The 26,404-nt window shown below is 48.9% G+C and overlaps 2 protein-coding genes across 4 annotated transcripts; one reads left to right on the forward strand and one right to left on the reverse strand.

Annotated features, from left to right (window-relative positions):
• The first annotated feature begins 3,144 nt into the window (after positions 1-3,144).
• On the forward strand, positions 3,145-12,932 carry CEP68 (centrosomal protein 68). Of its 3 annotated transcripts, none has more exons than XM_032103555.1 (8): positions 3,145-3,180; positions 3,354-3,984; positions 6,083-6,505; positions 7,000-8,454; positions 9,549-9,671; positions 9,901-9,997; positions 10,462-10,608; positions 11,315-12,932. In XM_032103555.1, the coding sequence occupies exons 2-8, from the start codon at positions 3,982-3,984 to the stop codon at positions 11,344-11,346; spliced, it is 2,280 nt and encodes a 759-aa protein (XP_031959446.1). In that variant the 5' UTR covers positions 3,145-3,180; positions 3,354-3,981; the 3' UTR covers positions 11,347-12,932. The 3 variants fall into 3 exon arrangements, with proteins under 3 accessions (XP_031959446.1, XP_031959448.1, XP_031959447.1); XM_032103556.1 differs by lacking the exon at positions 3,145-3,180 and adding an exon at positions 4,815-4,893 and having other exon boundaries at positions 3,187-3,984; XM_032103557.1 differs by lacking the exon at positions 3,354-3,984 and having other exon boundaries at positions 3,163-3,180.
• On the reverse strand, positions 12,565-26,309 carry RAB1A (RAB1A, member RAS oncogene family). Its single transcript, XM_032103558.1, has 6 exons — positions 25,909-26,309; positions 19,579-19,651; positions 17,416-17,511; positions 15,973-16,068; positions 14,871-15,002; positions 12,565-14,609 (listed from the first exon to the last, which is right to left on the reverse strand). Exons 1-6 carry the CDS (start codon positions 26,292-26,294, stop codon positions 14,412-14,414), a joined length of 981 nt encoding a protein of 326 aa, XP_031959449.1. The 5' UTR covers positions 26,295-26,309; the 3' UTR covers positions 12,565-14,411.
• Positions 26,310-26,404: the final 95 nt, after the last annotated feature.

The raw sequence follows: 26,404 nt of genomic DNA on the forward strand, positions 1-26,404 counted from the left end.
TAGAGGAGTGATGGGAACTGTGCAAGCTTCAGGCAAGTCTTCCCATGGCTTTATAAAGAAGCGAAAGCAATGTGGTTGTGCTTGAACCTGCTTATTTAGGCATTACCAGAGCAGCTGTCCAGATGAATGACTGGATTCCTCGGGAGCCTGCTGTAGTTCCAGGACCATAAGTAGCTGATTAGTGACTTCAAATGTCAGAACAGAGAAAATCTGCAGGTCTTAGCTAGAGAAGAAGGCCTGGGAAAATGGAAAAGTGTAGGGCTGAAATTCACAGCAACACCAGAAAAACTGACAGTCTGGGAAACAGAGGCTGGAAAGAATTAATCTAGATAAGAGTAATTACCTGCACTAATACTGGTGGGAAACTGTAGGTTAAGGAGCAGGATCAGGAAGTTATGAGCAGTCAGAAGCAGGACTCCTGTGCTGTGAACAAGGCAGATCCTGTTCCAGGGTGTGTAAGCAGGATCACAGCCTGGACTACCACACCGGTTCTGCCTAAGTACAGCCAAGCCCATGCTGGAGCTTTGGATCAGTGTTGAGTTTCAAAGAAATGTGGCCCAAAGAATGAGAATCAAGATGAGAACAAAGAGAATGGTCCAAGATGTGGCAATCCTGACCTCTGGGGAAAGGAAAAGAGTTGTTAGCCTTGAGAAGAGACGGACAAACACCTGCAAACGCCTTTCAGAGAAAGGTTAGGCAGAGCAAACAGCATCCCAAGCAGTTTGTACAAAGACTAATTAATATTGTTATCAATGCTCTGGGAACAAATAGGTTAGGTCCAAGTCCTGCATTTGCTGACGTCTCATCCATCCCAAACATTTGCATTGCGAGACTGAAATTTGATGCTGAAGATAGTTCAGATGCTATGCAAGAACATATGGTGCACCTCCAGGCTTCAGGTTTCATCCCAGAGAGCTGGCTGTCTGGCTTGTATCGTGAAACCATTCAGGGTAGAAACAAATAAACTGATGTGCCAAAGACTCTGGATAACTGCAGGTCACTGCAGTTAGGGGCATATTAAACTGAATACATACAGCTGGTGTTCATGATGGATCCAGTTCTGTACAAAAACCATGGATATTCCCACCAAAAAGGTAGCTTCTCATATATCAGAAATACACTGCTTTCAAATCTGATCATCATAAGGAAGCTCTACTTCATGTCATAGATATAGAGATTACTGCTGAATTGTCACATCCACAGGTGCAGAGAAATAATTTGTCTTTGCTGGGAAAAGAACACGTTTGAAAGAATCCTGAGGTCTCAAATCAGCAAGAAAATATCCTTGTTAATCTTTGCCAGCCTTGGGTGACTTCGGGTGGGAGTTTGGCTGGGTTGACCCTGTATTATAGATCAAATAGGCCAGTTTCTCTTCAGCGAAGTTCCTAACAAAGAGGGCCAGATGCCAGCAGAAGAAAATCGTTATTTTCCCCCTGAATTTCTTAAATAGTCTCTCCTTTAGATCACCAGTTGATTCCCCCCTTGTTTATTGACACCCACGGCAGCCCAAGCCCAAGGGGAGGGGAAAGATTTGTCGCGCTTTGGCTGTTCCCGCAGACATCCTGGCACTTGTTTGATCGGGGGCGGAACAGGACGCGGACCTTTCCTGCCGGGGCCGAGCCCGCAGCCGGGTGCTATTCAGCTCCCAGAACAATGCCTGGCAGCTCCCGAGTAATTGAAACCGGCTAAAAACAGCCCAGCCTGGGGATGAATCATGGCCCATCCGTGTTTGCTTCCGCCTTTCCACTCGCCTGAAATCAGCACGGCCTCTACTGGCAGGCAAGCGGCTCCCTGGAGAATAAGCAATAAACAACATTTTAAAGGGATTTTCTTTCACAAGGGCTTTGCCTGTGTGAATTCCAATGAGAAGCCAACTCTCGAAAAAGTGTGCACATCCAGGACAGAGGGATGTGCAGCCTGCCGGAAGACTTGCTGTAACATTCATCAAAGAAACCCCAAACACAGAAATATTACACAGGAACAGAGGGGATTTGGGCTTTTTCCTGGCTCTGAGTGCTTCTGAGAGCACCCACCACGTTATACTGCAGCGTTACAGCTCCTCTTCCTGAAGCGGCCCTGGAAAACATATTCCCACTGTGTTTCTCCAGGGAGAAAAAGCAAGATCTGCCAGGATGTAAATGGGGCTGGCTCCACTGGGTGCAGCAGAATGAACCCGGTTCACAGCCACTGGGAATCTGGACTATAACACTGGGATGGCAGAGGTGGAGCACACTGCAGGGCCAAGGACTGTGGCCAGCACCAAAGCACTAGCCAGGGACTTGGGATATCTGTACTGTTCCCCTCACCCTGCTCCCAAACTGATAAGCAAACCCAGGATGTCTCTTTGGTCCTTCCTGGCCTAAAGCTGGGAACAATGTTGTCCATGAAGCACTTTATGAGATATTTGACCTCTAGAAAATCTCTGCATTATGTAAGAAATAATCTCCAGGAGCCAGGTGACATGGACCAAAAAAAAAAAAAACCAAACAAAAAAACCAAAACAGAATAAGCCAATGGACAGCAACAAGGAGAAAGGTTTGTATTTGTACATGATAGGAGAACTTGTCAGGATATGTCCACTCCAGCCACCAAAGAAAGGTCTGGCCAGATACAAACCCCAGAGCAGCCTGCTTTAAAGTGTGGCATGGGGATCTTCCCAGAAAGCTGCCCCGAGGGCAGGGCACGGCCGGCGTCCCACAGGGATCATCCCTAGGACAGACCACCGGAGGGAGGTCTTGCACCGGGGCTGCCTCCTGCAGCCGTGCCTGAGGATATCGGGATCCCTTCCCATGGCGCGGGCAGTCGTGGCTCGCGCAGCGCCAGTTTCAGTCGGTTTGCAGCCAGGGCACAGCTGAGCCACGGGAAGGTCAATACAGGGGTACAAGGAAACACCCTGTTGTTTACACAAGCTGCTCAAGACGCTCCTCAGGTTCGCGGGGCCCAGCGGGACCCGGACCGGCAGCGGGGCGGGGCGGGGCCGAGAGAGGCCGGGGCGGCTCGGGGGGCGGGGCCGGGGCCGCTCGGGGGGCGGGGCCGGCGCGGGGTCAGCGCCAGCCGCGGGGCGGGGCCGTCGCGAGCTCCGCTCCCATTGGCTGTCGGGCGGCGGGGGCGCGCGTGCTGACGCACCCGGCGCTGCCATTGGCTGCTGGCGCGGAGGGGGCGGGGCGGGGTCGCCGCTCGGTGAGTGAGGACCGGGGCGCGGCGTGAGGGGGGTCCCGGGGGTGTCCCGTGGGTGTCCCGTGGGTACCGGGATTCCAAAGGGAAAGTGGCCCGGGACCCCCGGGTGCGGCGCCTCCTCGGCTTCTTTGTCTTTATTTCTGGTCTTTTTTTGTTTAATTGCCATTTTTTTCCAGTGGAGGGCAGAGAGCGGGCGAGGAAAGGAGCAGAAAATAGCAACCCGCAGATCCCGCAGGCCTGAGAGGCGAGAGCGGTGTGGGTTTTCCCCAAAACAACTCCAGAAATGCTCCCCAGCCAAAGCGGAGCTGGAGGGAGACGGAAATTCCATCAGCATCCGCTGCGCTCACTGAATTCCATCAGCCAAGCGATACGCACGGGCAGAGGGAGCCCCTCCTTGGATAGAGCCCGCCTTGTCCGCCGGGCTTTGTGCAGCGCCTTGGCCGGCAGGGCCCTTCTGATGGCGTGAAAATGCTCAGGGATCGCTTTTCAGGAGAGGTCCCTGCGGACCTTCCCTTTGAAATGAATGAAGCAGCCCCACTGTCTTCCTCTGTTATCTAAAAACACGGCCGCGGGTACCATTTCTGGGAGACAATTGAGGGCTTGGCTGTAGCTGGGAGTTTGGGCTGTTTTCCTGTGCTTTTGAGGCCAGTGGAAAGTTTCCACCGTGCCTAAAGGTGTGGTCGTACATCCCTCCTCAGTCCTGCCCGAGGATTTGGGATTGTTTCTTCCTGTCGCAAGGGTTAATCTGGATGCGTCGCTGCCACGGGCAACCTGACCTCTGAATTTTTGTGGACTTGTTGGAAAATGGTGAGAAACCTTGTTTTCTAGACGCTCGTGTGGTTGGGAGTTGCACTTAGCGGCAGCAGGGTTTTCACTTTGTTGTTAAATACGACTTTTTGCCCGATTGTTCTGTGTGTGGGATGTGTGTGACATCCCCGTCTCGTTTGTGGCCGGGTGTGGTTTGGATATCCAGCTCCCTCTGAAGTTAACTGAAATCAGCTGCCTGAATTAGAGACTTTGGGAAATGCAGTGAGATCTCTGGTGTCCCTTTAAATACCCTTACAAATCCTGCAGTAAGCAGATTTACTCTCACTCCTGTGTGTTGGCAGGTTTCCTGGTTTCTCTTCAGCATCCAATTAGCTTCTGGAGATTTAATGAACCTGTGAGCCAGCACTTGCTCTTTTTTTAAAGACCAATGGCATCGTAGAAATGTAAATCACTGCATGCTGCCTCCATAAGATAACAAATGATCTTAAGTTCAGAATATTTGCCCTCCTCCACACAGTTAGGAAAATAACAGATGGGTCTTGACCTGTAAGTTTTATTTTATGTTGCTTAACACATGCTTTTCATATTTAAGGTCAAAATTCGATGTTTTTACAGTTGTTTTTACTGGGCTGACACCTGACTCAAACCACTAAATCTGCTGGAGGTAAAGATGTTGAAATCCCTTTGAATTTAACGCGGCATCTTCTGAAAAATAAGGCTGTCCTGAGCTTGGTTGTTAGTTACATACAGCACATTCACTTTTAAACTTTAGAGGCTGCTTTGATGCCTTGTTAACCTTTTCTTTCTTTTATATGTGTATTTTTAAGCCACGTAACAAGGGTAGGTTTATTGATTCCGTTTTTTTACAGCAACCCCACTTCTTTGTGTGGAAACAGGACGTTTCTGAGGGCAGAAGAGAGCAGTGCCATCCGTTTCAGATAACGTGATGTGTGTAGGGTTGGCTTTGGTGGCAATTTAAGGAGTGGAATGGGGGGGTCCAGGTGTGGGCTGGGGGCCGCTGGGTGAGGGCTGGCGGAGCTCGGGCTGTGCTCGTCCCCTCGGCAGCTGCTGCCGTGCGGGATCAGCTGCCGGCTCTGGGGAGGGGACAGGCGGCTGCGGGAGCTGCCACAGGTTGTGCCTGTGCTGGGGATTTGGTTTCCCCTGGAGAGCCGGCGCGTCCTCCCGCCGCTCTTTGTTCCCAAGCCCGTGGGAAAACCCCGCTTGTCGGAGGGAGGGGTGGGTCATAAAACGAGACTGTGACAAAAGAGCTGATGGAGGGACTGAGCATCAACTTGTTTTCCACTTCCAAATATTGTTTGGGAATTCTTTTTTTTTTTTTTTTTTCTTTTTTTGTGTTTACTGTTGATGCTCCCTTGGCTGGTCTCTGCTGGCACTAGCTGGGGGACTACCAGCAAAATCACTCTGCTGACGTTTTCCTGCTGCTAGCACCTTGGTTTGGGCTGGAATTGTTGGAAGAGGCTGTGTTGGGTCTCCTTGATTTGGCTCAGGGGTTGTCCTGCAGCAGCTCCTCACTCAAGCCCAAGCGAGTGGAAGCATTTCCATAAATTAATTTCCCAAAGAGTTAATTTCATGAATTGAGGTAGAAGCTGCAGAGCTGAGCTCCAGGTTTGAATTTTACAGCCTCCTACCTCCCCCTCTAACTTTTTATAGCTGCTTCTTGCTTCTGGGTGGCTTCCACTTCAAGGTTTTGGGTTTGTATCTTTAAAAATGCTCAGGCTTCCACCCCAACAGCCTTCAGGGCTCAGCCACACCAGTAGGTGCTTTGTGTCTGAGTTAATGATGTCTCATTCAGGCCCAGTGACCTCATGGTGCACAAAGTGCTGGTGACATTGGCCATCAGTGCAGGACTCCAGTGCCAGCAAGGTGTAAAGCCCAGGTTTGTTCCTGGCAAGGCTGGGTTGGAATGAGATTTTCCTGGTGTGTCACATCTTCAAAACCAGGAAATGCTGCTGAGATGTGAGCGTTTTTTCTTTCTGCTGTCCCAAGATGCTTCTTTATGAATTTCGGGGTCTCACCCAGGTCATGCTTAAGCTCTTCGTTATTGGGCAAACCCAGTTTTTGGCATGGAGACAAGGGGGGATGGTGAGATGCCATTGCTGTGTGCTGTGCATTTCAGAGAGCCCGAGGCTCAGCATCATCCTGTGGAAGAAGCTCTGTCCTGATGGCTGTGGATGTGGGAAAGTCACCTTCTGAAGCCTCACTGAGCGGGAAGGCTGAGGGCGATGGGAGGTGGGACAGTGCAGATGTGGAGACGGACTTCCCGGAGCTGGCAGGGAGCCTGCAGCGGCTTTTGGGGACAGAGGAAGCCAAGCCCAGGCTGCAAGGGACAGAGAGCGTGGCAGTGAGCAGACACAGTCACATGGCCACTGGTGTTACCCATGGAGGCTCAAGCTGCCACCCAGAAGTGTCTTCAGCCTCTGCACCTGGATTTCCCAGAGCAAGAGCAAACCCCTCAGGGAAAGGGGCATTAATGGATGCTGATGGTGGCCCTGTGCCTCGTCGAGTTGGCCACTGGTTCCTCTCCTCAGAAGAACAGCAGGTGAGAGGGTTTGTACCTGCAGGTGTTGCTGCACCACCAGGAAGTCCCAGGAGAGGTGGGGACTTGTTTGTCAGGGCTGGTCCAGCAAGGGCTTTCCATCTCTCCCAGCCAGAGTGTGCCCACCCCTGCCCAGGATAAGATGGGTGGTGAGGAAGGGCTTGGGCTCCAACACCCAAGATGTTGCCTCCATTCCGATGTTGCCAGTGCAGAGCTGGGAACTTGCTCAGGACAGTGCTCTTTAAAAAAGCCTCTTTCTGCCAAATGACTCGTGCAGCTTCCCAAGCCCTTGTCCTCAAAAACAAGCCCTGCTCTGAGCAGCTGCAGGACATCCCACAGATGGAACAGAGTTCCACTTCCAGCCTCAGCTCATGGCAGGTCCAGGGTTGGGCTTTTATCTCCATATCCCGGCACAAAGGAGCCTTTTGTCCGGGTGCTGTGCTTCATTTCATGCATGTCTCTCTCTCCCTTTCCTTTTCCACCCCGTCTTTGAGCAGGTGAAGGCATCGGGCTGTTGGGACCCGGCGTCCAGCCCTCCCAGCCAGCGCAGCTCTGCCGAGGAGAACATCCTTGCTGGCAGCCGCCACGATGTCCATGTTGGCCGTCGGAGACAAAGTCTGGGAGCTCGATCCCCGTGTCCTTCCACCCCAGAGCTCCTGCGGCCCCAAACCCCGCCCAGCCCCGGGAGCGCCCTGCGGAGCCGCTCCGTGCTGAGCCTCTCCGCTCTGTCCTCAGAAGGGGACGGCCCCTCCGAGGAGCCGTCCGGCAGCTTGCCAGCCAGCACGGATGTCCCTTCTCCTGCGGCCACCACGGCCGCCCAGGACCTGCGCTGCCGATGGGGAGCAGAGGGCAGGGCCCTGCAGAGGCGGGAGCCCCTGGGCCCTCTGCTCGATTACCGCAGCGCCGTGGGGCGCACCCGGGAGATCTCCTCCTACCAAGCCGATTACTGGGCCTGTGCCATTCCGGATTCACTGCCCCCATCCCCGGACCGCAGCTCACCCCACTGGAACCCCAACAAAGAGTACGAGGACTTGCTGGATTATGCTTACCCGCTGAGGCCGAGGTACAAGCTGGGAAGGATGCCAGAGCCTTTCTTCCACGACTCGGGAATAGGTCTGGACAGCTTTTCTGCTTCTCCTGAGGGCACATCCAGGTCCACCAGCATCTACGGCCGAGCTGGGCAGGCTCGGGGAAGCAGAGAAAATGTACTTTGGGAGTTTGTGGCCTCTGCAGAGAGATTCTCCACCCTGAAGCCTGGAAAAGGAGGCTGCTCAGGAGCTGGCTCGTACTGTGAACCTTTACCTATTGCCAAAGCATCATTTGCAAGGAGTGCTTCCTCTCATCCTTCCAGAGGTTTTGCTAAGGATGTAAGGGTGGAATCAGCTGGGCCAAGCTCACCTGGGTGCCCTACTGGCGATGGGAGAAGCTGGGCTACCAGAGGGAGCCCCTGCCCAAACTACACAGGGCAGGCAAAAAAACCCAGTAGGTTTTTACCCACCACAGGAGTGTTCCCCCTGAGGAAGGAGTGGGAAGGTGATGAAGAATTTCTTTCCCTGCCTCCGAGACTACAGGAGCTGGAAAGGCTGGCTCAGTTTTTGTCCAATCTTTCCTTAACTATAAGGATGCCCAGGCATGACCACCATAACCTTCCACATCACAGCACCAGCAGGCAGCCCCTTTCATCCAGGTTGGCTCCTTTCAGAGAAGCGAGAGGCAGGGACAACAGAGGGAATATTGAGGGTTATGATGGGCTGTGGCAACACCGCAGCTCCCGAAAGCCCAGCTGGGAAGACATGGAATCATATGGCTGGATCCATAGGGATCCTCTCCAGGGGCGTCATCTACCATCTGGTCTCAGGGACACGCTGGATGGGATGTACCTAAATGAACCACGGGTCAAGGGGCATTCAAAGAAGAGCCAGCAGGGCGAGTCCCTTGTCCAGTGTGTTAAGGTAGGCTGAGACCAGAAATAAAGTTTATTCTGGGAAGATTGCACATAAAACGTGCCCGTCTTTATGGCACGATTAATTAAAGCTTCCCGTTCTGCATGATGTGCCCCGCCTGGCAGCTGATGGTAATTTATGCAGGGGGGCTCACCAGAGCAGATAATTCCTTCTGATGGAGCAAGAGCCCATCTTGCTTTCCCTGGGGCTCAGTGTCACAGGCCAGGCTGAGTGGAGATGTGGCACTCAGCTGGGTCCCCCAGCCCGCCCATCCTGCAGGCAGGAGGCAGGAGCTGCAGCAGCTCTGAAGGGTTTCCTGATTATTTTGTGGATTATTAACTTTGTCCCAGCACTATGCTCCCACCCTCCTCTCCATCTTCTTCCCACCCCAGTGCTGGGATGAATTTGGAAACGATGCTGGGCTGTTTGCACAGGAGCGTTATCATGCACATAGATGCAAACTCATCCCCTCCTCTGCTATGGAAATAACTCAGTTGATTCGAAAGGGTTTTTTCTGTATTTGTCATGCCAAATTGCAGTGCCAGGGAAAAGCACTGCTTTATGGGAAACTCCTGAGGAGCAGGAGCAGGTCTTGATCCTGATTTTGATGCCAGCAGAGGCTCCTGGGTTTCATGCAGCATCTTACAAAAATAATCCCTTACTGAGATGCTTTAAAAATAAATGAAAGCACTTAATTGAATGAGACAGTCCCTTGGGGAAAAGCAACTGCAAATTAACTGCCTGGCTCCGGTGAGGAGGAGGAGGGTGAGGATATCTCTTGGGCTGGGAGGTGGTGGAGGCCAACCTCTTCCTTCAGTCTGGGTGCTACCAGCCTTCAGCACCTCTCCGTGTAGAGATTTCATGGTGACCCTCAATTCTTGCCACACGGTGAGTGCTGGAGCTGTGCAGGAGTTTAAGTTAATTTTTGCCTTTTTCCTGTTGACCCTTGGTTTCCCAAGCTTAGGGATGTTTGTGTGCTGGTGTTGGAGACAAACAGGGAACAGGTGCTTTCCAAAACACCACTGGCTCACCTTTTCCTGTCCCTGCCCTATCTCTGTTGCAGAAATAGATCGATGACCCCATTTTTATGCTTTGTTGAGCAGATGTTTTGCTCCCAGCTGGAAGAGCTGATCTGTTGGCTGTACAACGTGGCGGATGTCACCGGCAGCTGGGTGCCACCCTCACCAGATGCCGAGAGCGTGCTGGCATCGCTGCACCGCTACCTGGTGGGTGTCACCCTTGCTCTGCTTCCTTCCCCCTCTCCTGTGCTGCAGGCAGCAAGCAGTGGGAAGCCAGGCATCACTGGAATGGTTCAGGGTGCACTGGGTTTGCAAAGCCAAATTTGGGAGCACCAGGAACCTGCTTGGAGGAAACTGCTCCCTGGGCAACCTGCCACAGGTGTGTCTCTTTCAAAAACCCTTCTAAGCAAGGCTGCTCTTCTCCTTGCCTTGCCAGGAGTTCAGGAAGGATGTGGCTGACCACCGGAGCCTGACTGAGAGCGTGCTGGAGAGGGGAGAAGCTCTCCTGGCCTGCATGGCATCTAATTCTCCAGGTGAGGAGGAGCACTTGTGTGGGGCTGCTCATAGACATAGGTGATGCTGGTCAAGGCATCTGCCCCCCCAAAATCCCTGGCCCAGCCTGGCTGGTGCCACAGCACACATAGAGTGGTTGCTCTGGTGATTTAGAAGGGATTTCTAAAGGGTGGGCTGTAGCTGCAGTCACCAAAGGGGCTTTAGAGGTTGAGTGCTGCATTATGGATGGGCTTTCTTGCACAGTTCCAAAGGTTTTCTTTAAGACCCCCTATTTCTGCATCTTCGTGATGAACCTGGAGCCTCCTGGGTCAGTCCCCACCCCCTGCAAATGCTGCATCACAATGGGGATGGGATGAACAGCACATTATTGATTTTTAACACTCAATTTCCTTCCAAAGTCTGCCTGGGCAAGCAGAACTCTGCTCTGACAGACACTGAATTATTGCATTCCTGTCACCTCTATTCAGACGTTTTTGCTTTCCAGCTCTGAAAGACACGCTGGGTCTGATTGCCAAACAGTCAGAAGAGCTCGAGAGCCATGCAGAGCACCTGTATGAGTCCATCCTGGCTGCTGTGCGGGGCAAGGACGCGCTGCAGGACGAGGGGGGTGCAGCACACGGCTGCTCCATGGGTAAGCAGGGGGCAAACCAGCCTTGCTGCAGTGGGCAAAGAGGGGAGGAAGCACAGGAACACTCGAACTAGCAAACACCAAACATCAGGGTCTATTGTTACTTCTTTGAATCTGTTTGGAAAGCCTGAGAAGGCAGCAGGGAGACTCAAAATAGCTGCCCTGTCATGTTTAACCGTGTCAGGGAAAGAGCAGTGCGGGTGAGCCAGCTGATGAAACCCAAGAGCGCGAGGGGAGCGATGGCAGCTCTGCAGGGACCCGGCAGGCAGGTCCCAGTCACTCAGGGCTGAGGGATGGCAGCAGTCCAACACAGTCACCTGCTCTCCCCAAATCCCTTGCACAGCACAGGAAAGATGAGAAAGGGGTATCTTTTGGCTTTGTATTTTCTCAGAAACATTCTGATTGCTATATAACGGTGGGAAAGGCAAGCAAGTGAATTCAGGTATAAAATAGGGGCTAGAAAACTTGTTTGCTTATTTCTTGACCATCTCCCTTCAAAGAAAACTGGAGGCAAGCGTTTCAGGGGTGCCAGCCTCTTAGAAGAGGATAACAATGGTTTAAGTAGTGTTTGGTTTGTTGTGGCTTTTGAATTGCTACCTCTACCCAGCTGTACCCTCTACACTGGTGAGATGGGGAAGTAGAGCTGGGGGTTTCTTTCTTTGTCAGACTGCAGGCAAAGCACAGCACCAAACACCTCATTTTATTTCAGGTGCTGCTGAAGTCAGGCCTAGGCTGCATTAGCCCATCTCAGGAAGGCCAAGAAGAATTGCAGCAAGCACCAAACCACCTCCATCACCTCTCCAGAGATGCCAAAATCTGTGTCCAGTTGCCCACAGGGCTGATTCCAGCGTGGGTTTGTGCCAGGGCTTGAGAAAGGTGCCCTGTACAGAAGGTGTGCGGCTGCTGAGATGTCTGGAGTTGTGTAAGGAATGTACAGCTGGCCTTTTCTGGTTTGTTTATTAACATAGCTTCCCTTTTTTTATTGAAGTGGGCTGTTCTGTGTTAGCAAAACATCAGGAACACGGAGTTTTTAACTGAGCAATCCATAGTGTGCTGTGAGCTCACTAAGTAAAGCCTTGTGATTTTAATAGCCCTGTTCTCATGGTTTGTTTATGCTCATCAAAAATAGGTGTGAGAAGCCAAGAAATAGCAACTCCTTCTGGTTCTTGGGAGCAAACTGAGGGCCTGTTTATAATTACCACTCCCTGCTGAAGCAGGGCCTACTTAACTTTCAATTTTGTTATTCAAAAACACAGAAAGCCATGATACTGAATCCCAATAAAGCAATAAACAAGCGAGTGCAGGCAGGGAGGAGCCAGGTTCTGTGTAAGCTGCTGGTTCCTGCTGCCGGCAGGAGCTGCGTTAGTGCTGTGCTGGTTTCCTGGGGTAAAGAGTCGTGCCTCCCCCCCTTCCAGCTACTGCAGTTAAACCACTGCTCAGAACATTCATCAAGGGTTTCCAAACCCCTTCTCCAACAGAAAAAGGGCAGCTCTGAAACAGCATAAGGTAAGTAGCCAAAAAAAGTTACAGAATGTTGCTACTTGGCTTTAATTAACCTTTAATCTGAGTGGTGATCATCATATTTTTGCGCAGAATACATAAGTTCTCCCATTCCTGTGAACAGAACACAGAGAAGTTTCTGTTCTGCACAAGCAGAAGGTGAAAGCAAAGTTAAACTGAAGCAGTTACAGCAAATAATTAATTGGGGTTTTGATATTCTCCCATCTTCTACATCCTCAGCTTGAAGGGCAAATTTTTTTGGCCCATTGTGTCCCAAGTATTCAGTATTTCAGCTCACAAACTACAGTGCGTTTTTCCAGGACTTTCAGGCCTGCTCTACCCTCGTCACACAGCTCAGCCTGACACCCCCAGGCTGCAGCATGGAGCAGCACCAGCCCAACGACCCATTTGTGACTGAGGGGGAAACAAAGAACCACCAAACACCTGGTGTAGCCCAACTGGTTTTGTAATGCTTTTATTACTGTATATATTAACATTGGTTTGGATAGTATGTAGCAGGCATCTCAACATTGAAGTTCATTTGTGCACTCTCTGCAGGGAAGATGTTTTACCCTCAACACACCTCCTTCTGCTTCACTTCCTGACCTCAGCAGCACTCACTGCTCCTCCTGTTCTGGAGGAGCAGGAGATCACATGTATAATGAATTATACTGACAAGCACATCTCTACTAGAAAGCACATCACTTTATTGTGAAGGTCTCAAGTGGAAGAGTTCAACTTAACCATGACAATACTTTATGTATTACAATTGCCTGTTGATTTATGCAACTATGTTGAAGAAAGCTGTTAGCCAAAGTCACCCCCCCCAAAAAAAATCAGAGGATATTTGCACCAGTTTTAGTTTATACCTCACAACATACCTAGGCTATATTTTTACTATCACAGGGTGTATTTACTACTAGGGGAATGTTACATGGTCTTTCAAACATGAGACTATTTACAGAATAGGCTGAACATTTGAGTTTAGATAAAGCTGAACAATTTTACATGTATAGGAAGTGTTATAGGCTAGCTTTCCTGTGGCTTTTAGCTAGACATCAGGCACTAATGATTTGATTAGCTCTGTACAAAGAATCACACACCATCCAAAACCTCTTGGCTGCTGGTTAGTTCCAAATTGTTTGAGAAAGCGCCTACTTTGAGCAACAGTTTGGTGGGGGCCTTGCTATCCCCATGTCACCCTCCTGGTGCCTCGCTGCAGAAGGGAATAGAAGCTAAGCTGTTGCACTAAGTCAGAAGATACTGATTAAAAGAGGATGGAATTAACAGTATATAGAAAAGACATAATATACTGGTAGAAAGTTTTACCTCCCCAAGGTTATGCTGAAATCGTTCATGTTAGGGAAATACTGTTCTCTCCCCTGCTATGCAAAGCTGACAGGAATTCCCTACATCGAGTCCTTGAGAAATAAATTAAGTTCCGAGACTAAGTTAGGGAACTGTTGTACATTCAGAGTGCATTTTGCCTCATGAACCTCGGCTGGGTGTTTCTGGGACAGCACACGTGCCTTAAGCACCACGACAGCTCAGGCTTTGGGGCCATAGTCACTGGGCGAGTTACAGGGAGGGTCTGAGAGCCATGGCTGCACACACAGATATGTTGTTTTGTGCACAATGCAAGCCTGATTTCCCCCTTAGCCATACAAATTAAGACAATATTTATCACCATACAGTTTGATATTACTTCCAATAAGTACAATATTTATTAAACATTTCTTCAGTTTTGTTACATATTGTGCAACAAATTACAATATTCTGCAGCCACAAATTATATGCAGAGTATGAAGAAACTATTAATCAGATAGTGTGATCTCTCCATTTATAATTCTACAAGAAGGAACTAGCAAATCAGATCTTACATATATCTTACTAAATTTTATGCATGGAAAGTGACAGACACTGTTGTGCTGTTTGATACAAAATGGCTAAACTTCATCTTCAGAAGACTAAACCTGACATCTAAACATGCCAATAGAAACATCAAAACAAAAATACATCCTAACCAACCACAGGAAACAGTCTGGTATCAGGAAAAGCAACAAGGATTACACGTTTATAAACCAGCACACAAAGGTTTAAAACAGTTCTGAAAATGAAGTTAGCTGTCTTGAGTCAAGGGAATAAAAAAAGTCAGTATTGACCATTTACAATCTCTGACCTTTGTGGAGACGGTAAGAATCTGTTGTAGTGCAGCTACATACAGTACAATTCAGGCAATTTTTTTTTTTTCACTTGGGTTCAGATTGCAAATTCATTGTTGTGAGACAAAAGGGGAGAGGCAAGTTTTAGCAGCAACCTCCACTAGACTGCTTGACTGGAGTGCTCTGAATTTTAACATTGGACTTCTCTGCACCACCAGCTGTCGCTCCCGGACCCATTCGTTTTTTAATCTCGGCAGCCATGGTCATGAAAGACTGTTCTACATTTGTGGCATTCTTTGCACTGGTTTCCAAAAACGGAATTCCAAGAGAATCTGCAAATTCCTGCAAATTGAGAAACAGTGAACAGTAAGCTCATACACAAGTTCATACCTCACCTCATTTCCTGGAGCACCACCACTGGATAACCCACAAGTTCCTGGATCCCACCCCACACCCCATCTCCAGTCTGAAGACAACTTGCAGGGCAGGGGGTCATTAAACTGCCCCCATTTGCGACACAGGACACCTCCCTGCCCTGGAACCTCCATGCATGACAAACCAGAGTAGGCGCTCAGCCAAGCAAACACATGAGCCCCAACATACCTTTGCTGTTGTATAGTCTACTACTTTCTTTGTGGTCAGATCACACTTGTTCCCCACCAACAACTTGTTGACGTTTTCACTGGCATAACGGTCTATCTCCTGCAGCCACTGCTTGACATTATTGAAAGACTCCTACGAGATAAGAGAACTGTAAGCAAGGCCCTTGATAAAGAAGCAAGTTCAGCACTATCCCTTTGGTCACGGCCAGGAAAGAGTATGAAGCAGTGCACTTATCCATGTGATTCACCACCACAGGAGAGGACTCTAATGCTGCCAAACTCCCCTGGACGGCCTTGGGCCAGTAACCACAGGGCCCATGCAGCTCCTGTTCCCAGCCCTACACAATCGGCCCTTCCTGCACTCTTCCCCCAATTATTTTTCCCTGCTCCATATATTGAATATTCAAGATCTTTTACCATCTGGGACTCTTCCTCCTCCTCCTGTAGCACAGACAAGAGCCATGGCACACAGCTGAAACCAGACGCATCCCACATATTTACAAAGCATCAGGTATTAGGTGCAAGCCACCTTGCTGTAGATATGCTGGAACAACCTTTGACTCCGGAAAAGCCGGACTAATAATCCAGTTAGTGACTGAACACAAGCATTCTTTTTCTATTAATTCAGGAAGCCCTATACTTCCCAAATGCCCTTCAACAACTGCACCAGTTCTTCAGAGATCCTTTCACAGAAAACACTGGCTCAGTTGTATCCTGCATGCAGGCTGACAATTTTCTGTTCCAAATGCTGGTCTTTACTGTAGACCACAGTATAAGTACATTCAGAAATCTTTCAACAACTTCCATCAGTAACTCAGACTTCCTGCTACCAAAGGCAGGGTGAGAAGTATTTACACAGAACAATCAGTTACCTGCTCACCAAGTTTTAGGTTAAGCCTAAGATACAATTGCTCAGGAGCCACAAATCCTACTGCTTCCTTTATTTCTGCCAAACCAGAGGCAAACACATACATTTAGCTTGATAAGCCTTAACACAGCCTGTAGAACTGTGGTCACTGTCTCCTTAAGATGTGCCCAGTTGTTAAATTCCCAATTTACTCATCAGCCTGGAGAAACTCTGCAGGCACAGGTTTAACACTCACCTGATCTGTAACATCATACACAACTATGATGCCATGAGCTCCTCTATAGTAACTGGAAGTGATAGTCCGAAACCGCTCCTGTCCCGCCGTGTCCCACTGCAAGACAAGTAACAGGGTCAGCTACTGCAGCATGGCTGAGCCAGTGCTCTACATCAGCTTCCAGAAACAGCTCAGCTGAGCAGCCATCCAACTACAACCATATACAAGCCACAGCTACAGCAGTGGCTCTGAAGCTGAATGCATCAAACAGGATTCAAGGGGATCACGTATTTTAACTGAGAGTTACACCTCGTAGGTACTTTTCTAAAGTGCTCATTTTTTTGGTTTCAGCCAAGTGTAGTCAAGAGATCTCTGAGGAAAACATTAAGCAGTTTTGACCCATGAAGATGCCACAGTTCAGTGGTCAGAAGAGCAAACACAAGCCAGGGCTTGAAAACCTGTTAGGAATAAGGTCAGAGAGCTGCACATCTCCAACATGACCACTCCCTTCAACTTCCTTGGCACACAGGCTCTGGCAAAGGTATTTAAAGGCAACAACTCAAACCAAACTTGGAGAGTTAAGAAGGGACATAAGGTGCTTGACCTCTTCTCCCACCCAGGACAGGGAGCAGGACTCGCCCAAACATTTCTCTCCCTGGAGCTGTGTCAAGAATAGGCCAGGCTGTGTATTAAAAACAGACTCACAGAAGATTTCAGCAGTGGCAGCATTCCTAGTGGGCTGCTGTGTAGTCAGGACAGTTACATTAGAGTCTGGAAGCTCAGGCTTCTGGCTGTAAGCTGGACTGCTCCACAACACTGAATCCCTGAGTCATTGCCTTCAAGTCCTGAGAGCCTCTGCTTGAGCTGGAGGCAGTGGCTGACAAGGATTGTCTGACCTTGCACTGATATTAGATTTCATCACACCAGTCACCCTTTTAGAGTGCTTCAAGATTAAAGAACTGCCAAGTCTCTTCCCCTGTTTATTCCAAGTGAAAGGCGAAAAGCATAACCAGAAAACACCGCCCAGTGCTAAGGCAGCCAGGCCAGTTACAAGCCTTTGTGTCAGTTTTTCCATTCAGGTCAACAAAAGCAGAGTTTCCAGCACTTAAGACAGTAGAGCCTGGTAGTAACAGCTGCTGTGGAATTCAGGCATCTTGGACAACTGAGTGGTATTGCTGCACTTACACAAATCCCAGCTAAATACTGCAGAACTACACCAATTTTGATATGAGAGCGCTCCAGCACAGAATCTCCTCTTCCAGGCAAACAGCCTTGATAATAAGCACCCTTCTTTAAGGACAGGTGAAGGGAAGTCTTGTGAAAACTGCCTTGCCTCTTATAACAGGGAAAATATCCCATGTATTTTAATGTATTTTAAAGTACAAAGGTAACCACCAATAGCTACGAATATAACTCTCTGCTCCAACAGACTGAAGCACCCAGGAGTTGAGAAATGCTACTTACTATCTGAAGCTTGATTGTTTTCCCATCTAGTTCTATAGTTCTGATTTTGAAGTCCACACCAATCGTGCTGATGTAACTTTCTGTGTACGTGTCATCCTAGGAGAGAGAGTGAACAGAAGTCAAGCCAGCTGCACCTCTTCTGCACTCACCTACTTCATTATGCACCAGTCAGACAGAGGACTTCGTTTCCTTGTAAAACCAGCCTGATCTCTCATGGCAAAGTCCAGGAGATGGCCAAGCATTTCCACCAAGTATTTACTTTTCAAAAATTCTGCAGCTTTTAAAAGCACCAACCAAACTTGTGCTTCAAAAACCAGTCAAAAAAGCCTCTTTTCTGGAAATCCTGTAGTGTCAAGTCCTTGTGAGCTGAAGTGTAAAATACAGTCTTTGCTCGTGTTGGCAGACTGAAGAGCTACTTAGAATAACCACTAAGGTTATTAAAACACACCAGATTTTTGTTTTCCTTTGATGGTTTTTCATCTGTGTTCCACAGCAGCTACCTAGAACAAGTCAGAGGCTCTGCCTGTCACACATGAATGTCAGATCCTCTGCTGCTGCAGCTGGTTGCTAAGGCAGGTTAGAGTTACAGCTGGAGTACTGGTGCTAAGGCCTCTGCTCTGCAGCCTGTGTCAATACAGGAGGGAAAACACTGCTTCAGCAGTCCGCAGGGACTTGGCTGCAGTCTCCAACAGGCCTTTAGGCACACAGAAGCTGCTGGGTCAGTTGTTGCTACCTTCTAGTGATTGTCAGCTTGTCAGCAGGAAGGAAGTTTCTATTCCTAAAGTACCCAAAGGCTAGAACTTCATGTACAATGTACCACAAAAGGCTTTATGCAACCAGTAGGTATCACAAAAACAAGGGATTTCTCTGGGCTGTGAATGGAAGACATCTTAGGTAATACATCCAAGTATGAATAAAGTATTAAATCTTTCAGAATGACATGACATTTATTTCCTTAAGATTTCAATACTCCAAAGGGTACGTTTGAAAAGCCTGAAGAAGTTCAACCTACAGCAGCAAGAACACAGGTAAGTGAATGCTGTGGTAATTCCTTATGTCAGGCGAATACAGCTTAATTGGAAAAGCACATCTCTAAAGGAAAAAACTACTCAGTTGAAGAAACATCAGATAACAGAGCACAAACTTAAGATGGCTAACAAAAAAGAAAAGTTGGATTATTCACATGAAGCCAAAATTAATTCAAAAGTATCTGCAAGAGAAGCAGGCTAGACTGCTCTGGGAATGCTGCTCCAGCTGTGGTGTAACTTCCAGTGCGCTGCCTCCACACTGTGAGCAGAGCAGGTGACCTCCTCCTCCTACTGTTCATACCGGCCCCAACAGCAGCCATAATGGCTTTAACTGAGGCTACTGTACACCCCAGATCACCATTCCAGATTAGTAACACCGAGTACACCAGGCTCTTACCAGAGGTGCCCAGAGCAACTGCTCAGGCTGTGAAAATGAAGCCATCACCTTGCTGTAGTGTCCCACTCAAGTTTCTAAGCTCATGTCCCACATTCTGCTTCCCTTCCTCTCCTCCCATGGCAACATAAAGCTGCATTTTGCAGAGGCAGAGATAAGAAGTTCACTGGACTTCAGCTTTTTCTACTAAGAGCTGTCAAACCCATTTTAAATTTTCTTGTTGACAGGAAAACCAGAGCCAGAACAGCTCACCAGCAATTTTAACATTCACTAAAGAAAGCATAAGACCTTATTGTTCCTGGAGTATTGTTTACATTACTTCTCTGACTAAACAACTGGTAGATCTTTTCACTGCAGATATCAAACTTCATCTGGCTGAAAATGTTCTTATCAAGCAGTAACTGATCAAGGTCTTTACTCCTCATGCCTAAGGGCACACCCCCAGAATTCCTTCCATCCTCAGCACTCCACCAGTACTGTAATGATGGAAGTTAAATTAAGGTATCTTGTTCTCAAGTAACAGGAAAATTAGAATTAATCTTAACTGGACATATTATTGATATTATTTCTTTCCAGTTTAGTCAAACAAATACATCATCTAGGCTCAAATTCAGAAGACAGGAGGAGTCTGCAATATTATTCTTTGGTAGTACCAGGCCTGTCAGACATCAGCCCTGCTACCTGAAAGGGAAGTTCTTGCTAAGTACCTCTTTTACATAGTTGTCAAGCATGATCACTTACTGCAAACCTAAGTAGAAGGCAAGATTTCCCAACACCGGAGTCTCCAATCAGAAGTAGCTTGAATAAATAGTCACTGCAGAAGGAAAAAAAAATTAGGTCACTTAATGAAAAATACTGTCAAGAATGAAGTTCCTTACAGTCAGTACATTATGACTTTTGAGAAGGGTAAATTAATTCACTGCTAGGGAAATCACCTACAACTCCAAGCTCCTCTATTCAGTTTAGAAATTCACAATTTACTTGTTAAGGGAAGTGTGAGGCAGATGCTCTGAACACAGCATTTTTGTGTGGAACTGTGCTTTCCTGGGAAGTTACTCTGAGGATAATAGCGGGACTATCAGCAGGAATACCACAGTCCTACCCCAGCCCTTTGTAGCCTAGCTGAGATGAAAATCATGCTTTGCAATTGAGTGCAAGCCCCCTTATTTGGCTGAGTAACTCAAATAACACACAGGTGGTGGTAACAGCCTGCTGCCCTCCAGGGCCATTGTCTTTGCTTCTTTAGACTCAGAGGTTTGATTCCACAGCCCAGCTGTACCAACACCAGGGAGCTGCCAAACCCGGCCGTTTCTTTCCTCAGTTCAAGTTACTCACATTTAAGTTCCAGCAGAATGCAACAGCGCAATTGAATACCCACCTTCCACAATAGACTATGAGCAGTGACCAATACCACACCTGCCTTCCAGGAATTAAAGCAAAGCTCAAGTCATTTCCAGATGAGGATACATCTCTGGGGGATGGCAGGTGTGGTATCAGTAATTCTCAAGATACACTGAAGAATTGACAAATCTTTTGCTTAATGTTGAGTCTTCCCAACATTAAAGAATAAGCACAGTGTCACCAACCAGCCTATATTTACACTTCAAAGAGTGGTGAAGATTTCGCTGTTGGCAAAATACCGGGTTTTGTCTTAGTCCTAAGACTAATGGGGAAATTTCATGCTAGAGAACAAGTAACAGAGAGAAACAACAACCCACCACTTACACAAGTTATTTTGCTTCTCAAGTACTACATTAACTCATTGTCAGTTGACAACCCTTCAGCCCTGCAATGGCCAAGATTAAGTCCTGTTCTCACTTAACCACATCAGTTCAACAGCCATATTCTTATGCCCACTTAAGCAAGGTGAGTAAAGATTAAGGGTATGTAAAGTGCCTGAAGTCAACTGTCCCCACCTATTATTCCCTAGAATCGCCACTGCCTCTGGCTGGCAGGAATCCAGCCAGGAAACAGCATCCATCCCCAGCTGATAACAGCCAAGCAGATGGCCAACCACAGCTTTTCACCACTCCTCTGCTCAAGTGCCCAAGTGCCTCTCACCTGGCTGGGCCCAGGCTGCAGAACACACCCAGATAAAACCTCCAGTGTCTGCAGCACCTATGCCAAGGCTAGAGGGGAGTCAGAAGTGCTGAATGTACCAGCTAATAACCCAGTCCTTAGAAATGCAACCTTCCCTCAGAGTGTACAGCTAAAAGCACTAAAGGCATCAAAAAGAAAAAAAAAGTCAAAGGATACCTAGCAGTTTGCAGTCACAAAATTCACCACTCCACCTGTCAAGTCATGCACTAACACAAGGCAAGATGGCTTTAGGAGAATGGCAATTAACCCAAACTGTTCAGGGGACACAAGTTACATTACCCCACAACCCACACATTGCAGTAGATTCAAGATGGCTGAAGCACTATTACAGACCAGAAAACTTCTCACCCCCAGTAATAGTTTGGTCCCCAAGAGCAGCAGAAACTCTGTAACCTGGAGACCAAGGTAAAGTATGAGGGCTCCAGGACCTGGTCCACTGTCACACCTATGCCTTCTTCCCCACCACTGTGCCTCAGCTTCCATACAGATCCTTCCAACTCCAGCAGGAAGTTTGGGCTGTTCAGCTCCCTACAAACACAGGGTTTTCATCAATCCTGAAGTCAAATTATTACTTAGAGCTTGCAGCAAATTATAATCCCCTTGAGAATATTAACACACAGACGAATATGAGCACTGTATTGTCTTCACTAAAATTAGTGGGAAAAAAGTAATTCCTTCCTGATAGAGGTAAGGCTTCAGCTGTAAGTCTGGGATCCACTTAAAAACTTCCACTTGCTTCCAAGACTAATTCAGGTTCCCCCAGGCCCCAAACATGAAGAAAACTTGTCTTCCTCTGTTACTCCTCATGCTAAGAGCAGCTCCCAGCAAAACCTACCCATTAAATCTCTTGCTCTTCAGAAGCAAACAAGAACAGTAACTGTGTGTACGCAGAACTGATGTTAAGCTAACACAACAAGAACTCAGAAGCCTTAAATAACTGGGTTTGATATCTTTGCTATTCAGATGTCCCCTCACTTTGGGCTTCAGTATTTCCAGAACCACAGAGTCATACGGTGGTCTGCAGCACCAGTCCAGCTGCAGCACAGCTGGAAACAGCCTTTACTGAGTTAGTTCTGTCTCTGATCTTAGAAATGGGTGTTGTGTCACAAAAACCTAATTTTTGGCAGGTAAGACTTTCATCAGTTTGGGAAAAATAGAAGTAAGACTTTAAGAACTTAAGATTTTAATTTTTTAAAACACTCCATATTCCAGTATTACAGTGCCTTCCTTTCCAAGTACAGTTTAAAGCTTTAAAAGATACAGCTTCCAGACCTTTTAAAATATAGCAGGTGCCTATTTAGGGCCATAAGAACCAAATGTGCAGTTTGCTAGACAGAGTGTGATGCTTGAGACAGCTCTTGGGTACAGCAGCAGTTTAAATCAAGTAAAACTTTAAAAAGCTACAAAAATTTGCAGAAACCTATTTCTAGACTGAGCTACACCAATAGAATATTTGGGTAAAAGGGTTCAACCATAGCAATGCATCCAACAAACCACACAGGTTATTTGGTATTTACTCCCAAAGAGCCACACAAATATTTCTGAGGCCACTGAATTTTGCTCTTTAAACCTGAAGACTTCAAACTCATCAGCTCCTCCAGTTCAGGGAGCCTTCATAAAGCTGGCTGAGCTATGCAGCACAGCCTTCTCCACACTCCTTGGGAGACAGTGGGAATTCAGGTTAATCATTCAATTATTTCTCACCATTTACATAAGCCAGCCATACTTGGGACGTTTAAAAGAGCACTGTGGAAGAGCATGTGCAGCAAGGCAGGTGGGTACAGTGAGTAAGAGTGAGGCTTTCAAATCCTCCCCATAACTTCCTCTTGCCAGAGAGATAAAGGACAAAGGTGTTAAATGTAACTGCCTCTTGCCAAAAAAGAAAAAAAAAAAAAAAAAGGCACCGCCAAAACAGCCCTGTTGATGTTTTGAGCAGTGCAGCATCCTCCTGATACACACGTGTCTCATGTCAGAGAGTTCAGCAGAAAACCAGGAAATCAACTTGAGGACAGACCTGGCCAAAGCTGTGTGGAACAAGGGACCTCTAAGATACCACTGTTTATATCATTTATATAAGGAGGCCTGTGGGGATTTTTTAAATGCCAGGAGGGTTTTATGCCAAAACAGACAAGGCTAGGTAGTCATCTGTCTCCAACAAGAACTGCTGGAGCTGGCTTTAATCACTGATGTCAGCTGCAAGTTTACTTGTAAACAGGTACTCACAGCAGCCTCAATCCCCAGTCTTTGTTCTACCACCCCAGAAATTTTGAAGAGGAGCACGACTGCCACTCTGATCACACACAGTTTGTGCAAGTAAACAGAATCCAGAAGACACGATGCCACCTTGCATGGCAGATTGCTGTTTAGAACGGTTAGAACACAAACAAGTTCAGATTCTTCCAGCAACCCAGGAGCTGTCACTCAATTGTCATCTACTAACCACCATCACACCAGACTGAAACCCACCTCACTGGTATTCCCAAACACTTCTGGAGAATGCAAAAAGTACCCTCCAAGATTTGCTCCAAAACCCACTGAGTTTCCTCATCTGTGCTTGAAGGTATCTAGAACAAGATCCAGGCAGAACACTGATCAAGACTAACGCCTGATACTACTTGGCTGCTATGGACTGTGCACCCACCAGTGTGTTTATGCTGGTCAGCACACTCCATCCAAGTTGGAGAAGGGCAGGAAATGCTGAACCTGACATGACCTAGTCACAACAGAGTCAATATTGACATTTTGCTCATTTAAACACCGGCAGGGAAGAAGGAACAGAGGGAACACATCCCAATGCTTGGTGGGCAGGTGTTTTCAGAATTCAGCTTCCAAACACTAATTTTAATATCTCATCTACCCCTCTTCAGCTCCTTCACTTATCTAAAAACTAATGGTCTACTAGGCTGTCCCACAGACCTGGCTTCAAGGAAGCTCTCAGAAGCACAACTCCCCTTCAAACCTTTGCACGAGCAGGATCTAACCCTGTAGCTTTATCAGGAAAGCTGAAGGATGTAGGTCTTGAGTGAGAAATTTTAACTAGCTATCCCACTGACTTCTGACGGAGTTCTGGCATGCCCAGGAGAGAGGATTTGGGGCTGCAGCCTGATCTGAAGCTGTGATAGGGAAGTGAGAATGTGTTACATTACAGGCAAGGCACTTCTGAGAGGATGAATGGACAGATCTGTTACAGGGAACTAGAAGGAATAATGTCATAATCCCTTAAATCTTATTCCTGTTTTAACAGGGATCCAAGTACACACATTACAGTGACAGGTATTTTCTGCCTATCTCACCACACCCTTTCCCTCTCCTCCCCTCATCCTGCCGACGCTGGCCTCTCAGGAAGCGGCAATTTAACACTGTGAGTTAATCTCAAACTACAGCTTTTCCTCTTTGTTTCACTTTCAAGAACTCAGCTGTGCTCACCACCAGGAACAAGCACTCTTCACTGAGAAGGAGTCTCTCTCAAAACACTGTCCTCAGCACTCAGTGCCTCTCGGTCTAGAGGGCTGAGAGACTGCAAGAAAGAAAATCTATGGAAAAAGCCCCCTCCACCTCATTTGTCCTAGTGGCCTAACACTCTTCAGGCAGTGTCCCACTACAAAACTCAACAGTCTGCAAGGTAAATTTGAGCTAAACTCTTGAGAGCCATGAGGACCATGGGGCACCAGCAGTCTGTTGGATTTTCATCCACTGCCCACCTCCAGCTACTGTTTTGGTGTTTTCCAAAGCTACATGAGCAAGTTTGTGATGTAATCTTGCCAAGATGTAACTCGAGTTCCTGGCTGTACCTCCTGGTTGCCACCAACGCCCTCACTAGCCGATGACTACTTGTTTGCTCCTCAGGTGATTTTAATGGACTCAGAGTCTATTAAACCAACCCCACTGACAGAAGCGGAGAGCACAGGAGCCATGGCCACACAAGTCAGGAGCCTCAGCTGTGTGGAAGGGCAAGCTGTGAGGACAAAATTGTGGGTGTCTTCCAAGAGCAGAGTCCATGGATATCCGGAGCAGCAATGTCACACCACACGTGCATTTCAGTACCAGAGCCACTCCAGTGGCATCAGATGGGACAGCGGCTTCACCACCCCAAACCGGGGTGCCAGCAAAGCCAGCATCTGTGAAAGGATCCTGAACACATCCTACAAGGCTAAAGGGTTGGAAGCACAGCAGCTAATTTTTGAACTCCTTTCTAAAGTAAGCCTAAGTCCCTCCTCTTACTCACTCAAAAAAGCTTTGAGCAAAATAAAGTTTATTGTTCCCGACAGCCTGGTGGGCAGGACACAGCTCCCCGAGTTACCAGAATACAGACAACCCCTGGGCAGAGAGCTCAGACAGCCCGACTCCCGAGCAGGCCAACTAAAGAAAAAGGCCATACTCACACAACGACCCTCCCAAAAACCCCTTGTGTCATCACCAGGTTTTCTAGGCAAGTGCTATTTCAGCTCGAAAGAGCCCCAAGAGCGTTTCATTATCAAGTCACAGCGTTGCAAAATCTACATAGGCAAGAAGTGTTTTGCAAGAGCCATGTGACACACACATGACTTGCAGCTAAAGCGAAGGGTGGACCCCTGGCTACGGAGCCGCCACCAGCCGGGGGGATCGGCTTTCACAGGGCGCCGGTGTCCCCCCGGTCACTTGTTGGAGTCAAGGCCCCGATGTGCATTCCCGAGGTTAAGGAAAATCGCCGTCGGCTACGCCCCACGGCGCTGTCGGGGCGGCGGATGCCGGTTCCCAGCGGGGACACCATTACCTCCCCACAGCCCCGCCGGGACCCACCCCCGGGCGGCCGCGCTGCCTCCCGCCCCCCCACCCCTCCTCCTCCCCCGCCGCCGCCGCCGCTCGGGCCCGGGCGCGGCTCCGCAGGGACTGGGGGGGGCTCGGGCCCTCGGCCCCGCGGGCCCAGCGCGGTCCCCCCGCGCCCCGTGGCGCCCCCAGCGCGGCCCCGGGGCCGCCCCGTCCCGCACTCACTATTCGGGGTTCATGCTGGACATGTCCGTGGGGCCCGCGGCCCGAGGGACGGCGAGCGCGCTGTGAGGGGGCGGTGCGGCGGCACCTCCCGCCGCCGAGGCAGGCGCTCCGCGGTGCGCTGGTCCGAGGGAGCCGCGATCACCCGGCGCTCGGCTCGGCCCGTCCGCCCGCGCCCGCTCCGCGGCCTCCGCGCTGCGCCTCAGCCCAAAATGGCCGCCGGAGCCCGACCAGGAAACGGGGCGGCCGCTCGCCGAGCAGCGCTTACATGGCCGGGGGGCGGCCGAGGGGCGCGACGGGAAACCGAGTCCACGCCGCCGCCGCCGCCCGGCCGCGCCCCCCCCTGCGGACTCGCTCTCCCGGTGGCCACTGCGGCGGCAGCAGCGCATGCGCGACAGCCGGCCTTTCTTCCCTCGGCCCCGTCGGCTCGCAGCGGCGGCCGGCGGCGCTGATTGGCGGGGAGGCGCCGGCCGGGGGTGACGTCTGCGGGCAGACGTGG

The sequence above is a fragment of the Corvus moneduloides genome, chromosome 3, assembly GCF_009650955.1.
Source record: "Corvus moneduloides isolate bCorMon1 chromosome 3, bCorMon1.pri, whole genome shotgun sequence".
In the NCBI taxonomy this organism is placed as follows: Eukaryota; Metazoa; Chordata; class Aves; order Passeriformes; family Corvidae; genus Corvus; species Corvus moneduloides.

Coding starts and splice junctions, on each gene's coding strand:
- CEP68 (XM_032103555.1), top strand. Junction 6,506..6,999: donor TCTCCTCAGAAGAACAGCAG/GTGAGAGGGTTT, acceptor GTCTTTGAGCAG/GTGAAGGCATCGGGCTGTTG. Junction 8,455..9,548: donor CCCTTGTCCAGTGTGTTAAG/GTAGGCTGAGAC, acceptor TTTGTTGAGCAG/ATGTTTTGCTCCCAGCTGGA.
- RAB1A (XM_032103558.1), bottom strand. CDS start 26,294: ATGCGCTGCTGCCGCCGCAGTGGCCACCGGGAGAGCGAGTCCGCAGGG. Junction 17,512..19,578: donor GCCTTCTACTTAGGTTTGCA/GTAAGTGATCAT, acceptor TCTCTCTCCTAG/GATGACACGTACACAGAAAG. Junction 16,069..17,415: donor AAACAATCAAGCTTCAGATA/GTAAGTAGCATT, acceptor CTTGTCTTGCAG/TGGGACACGGCGGGACAGGA.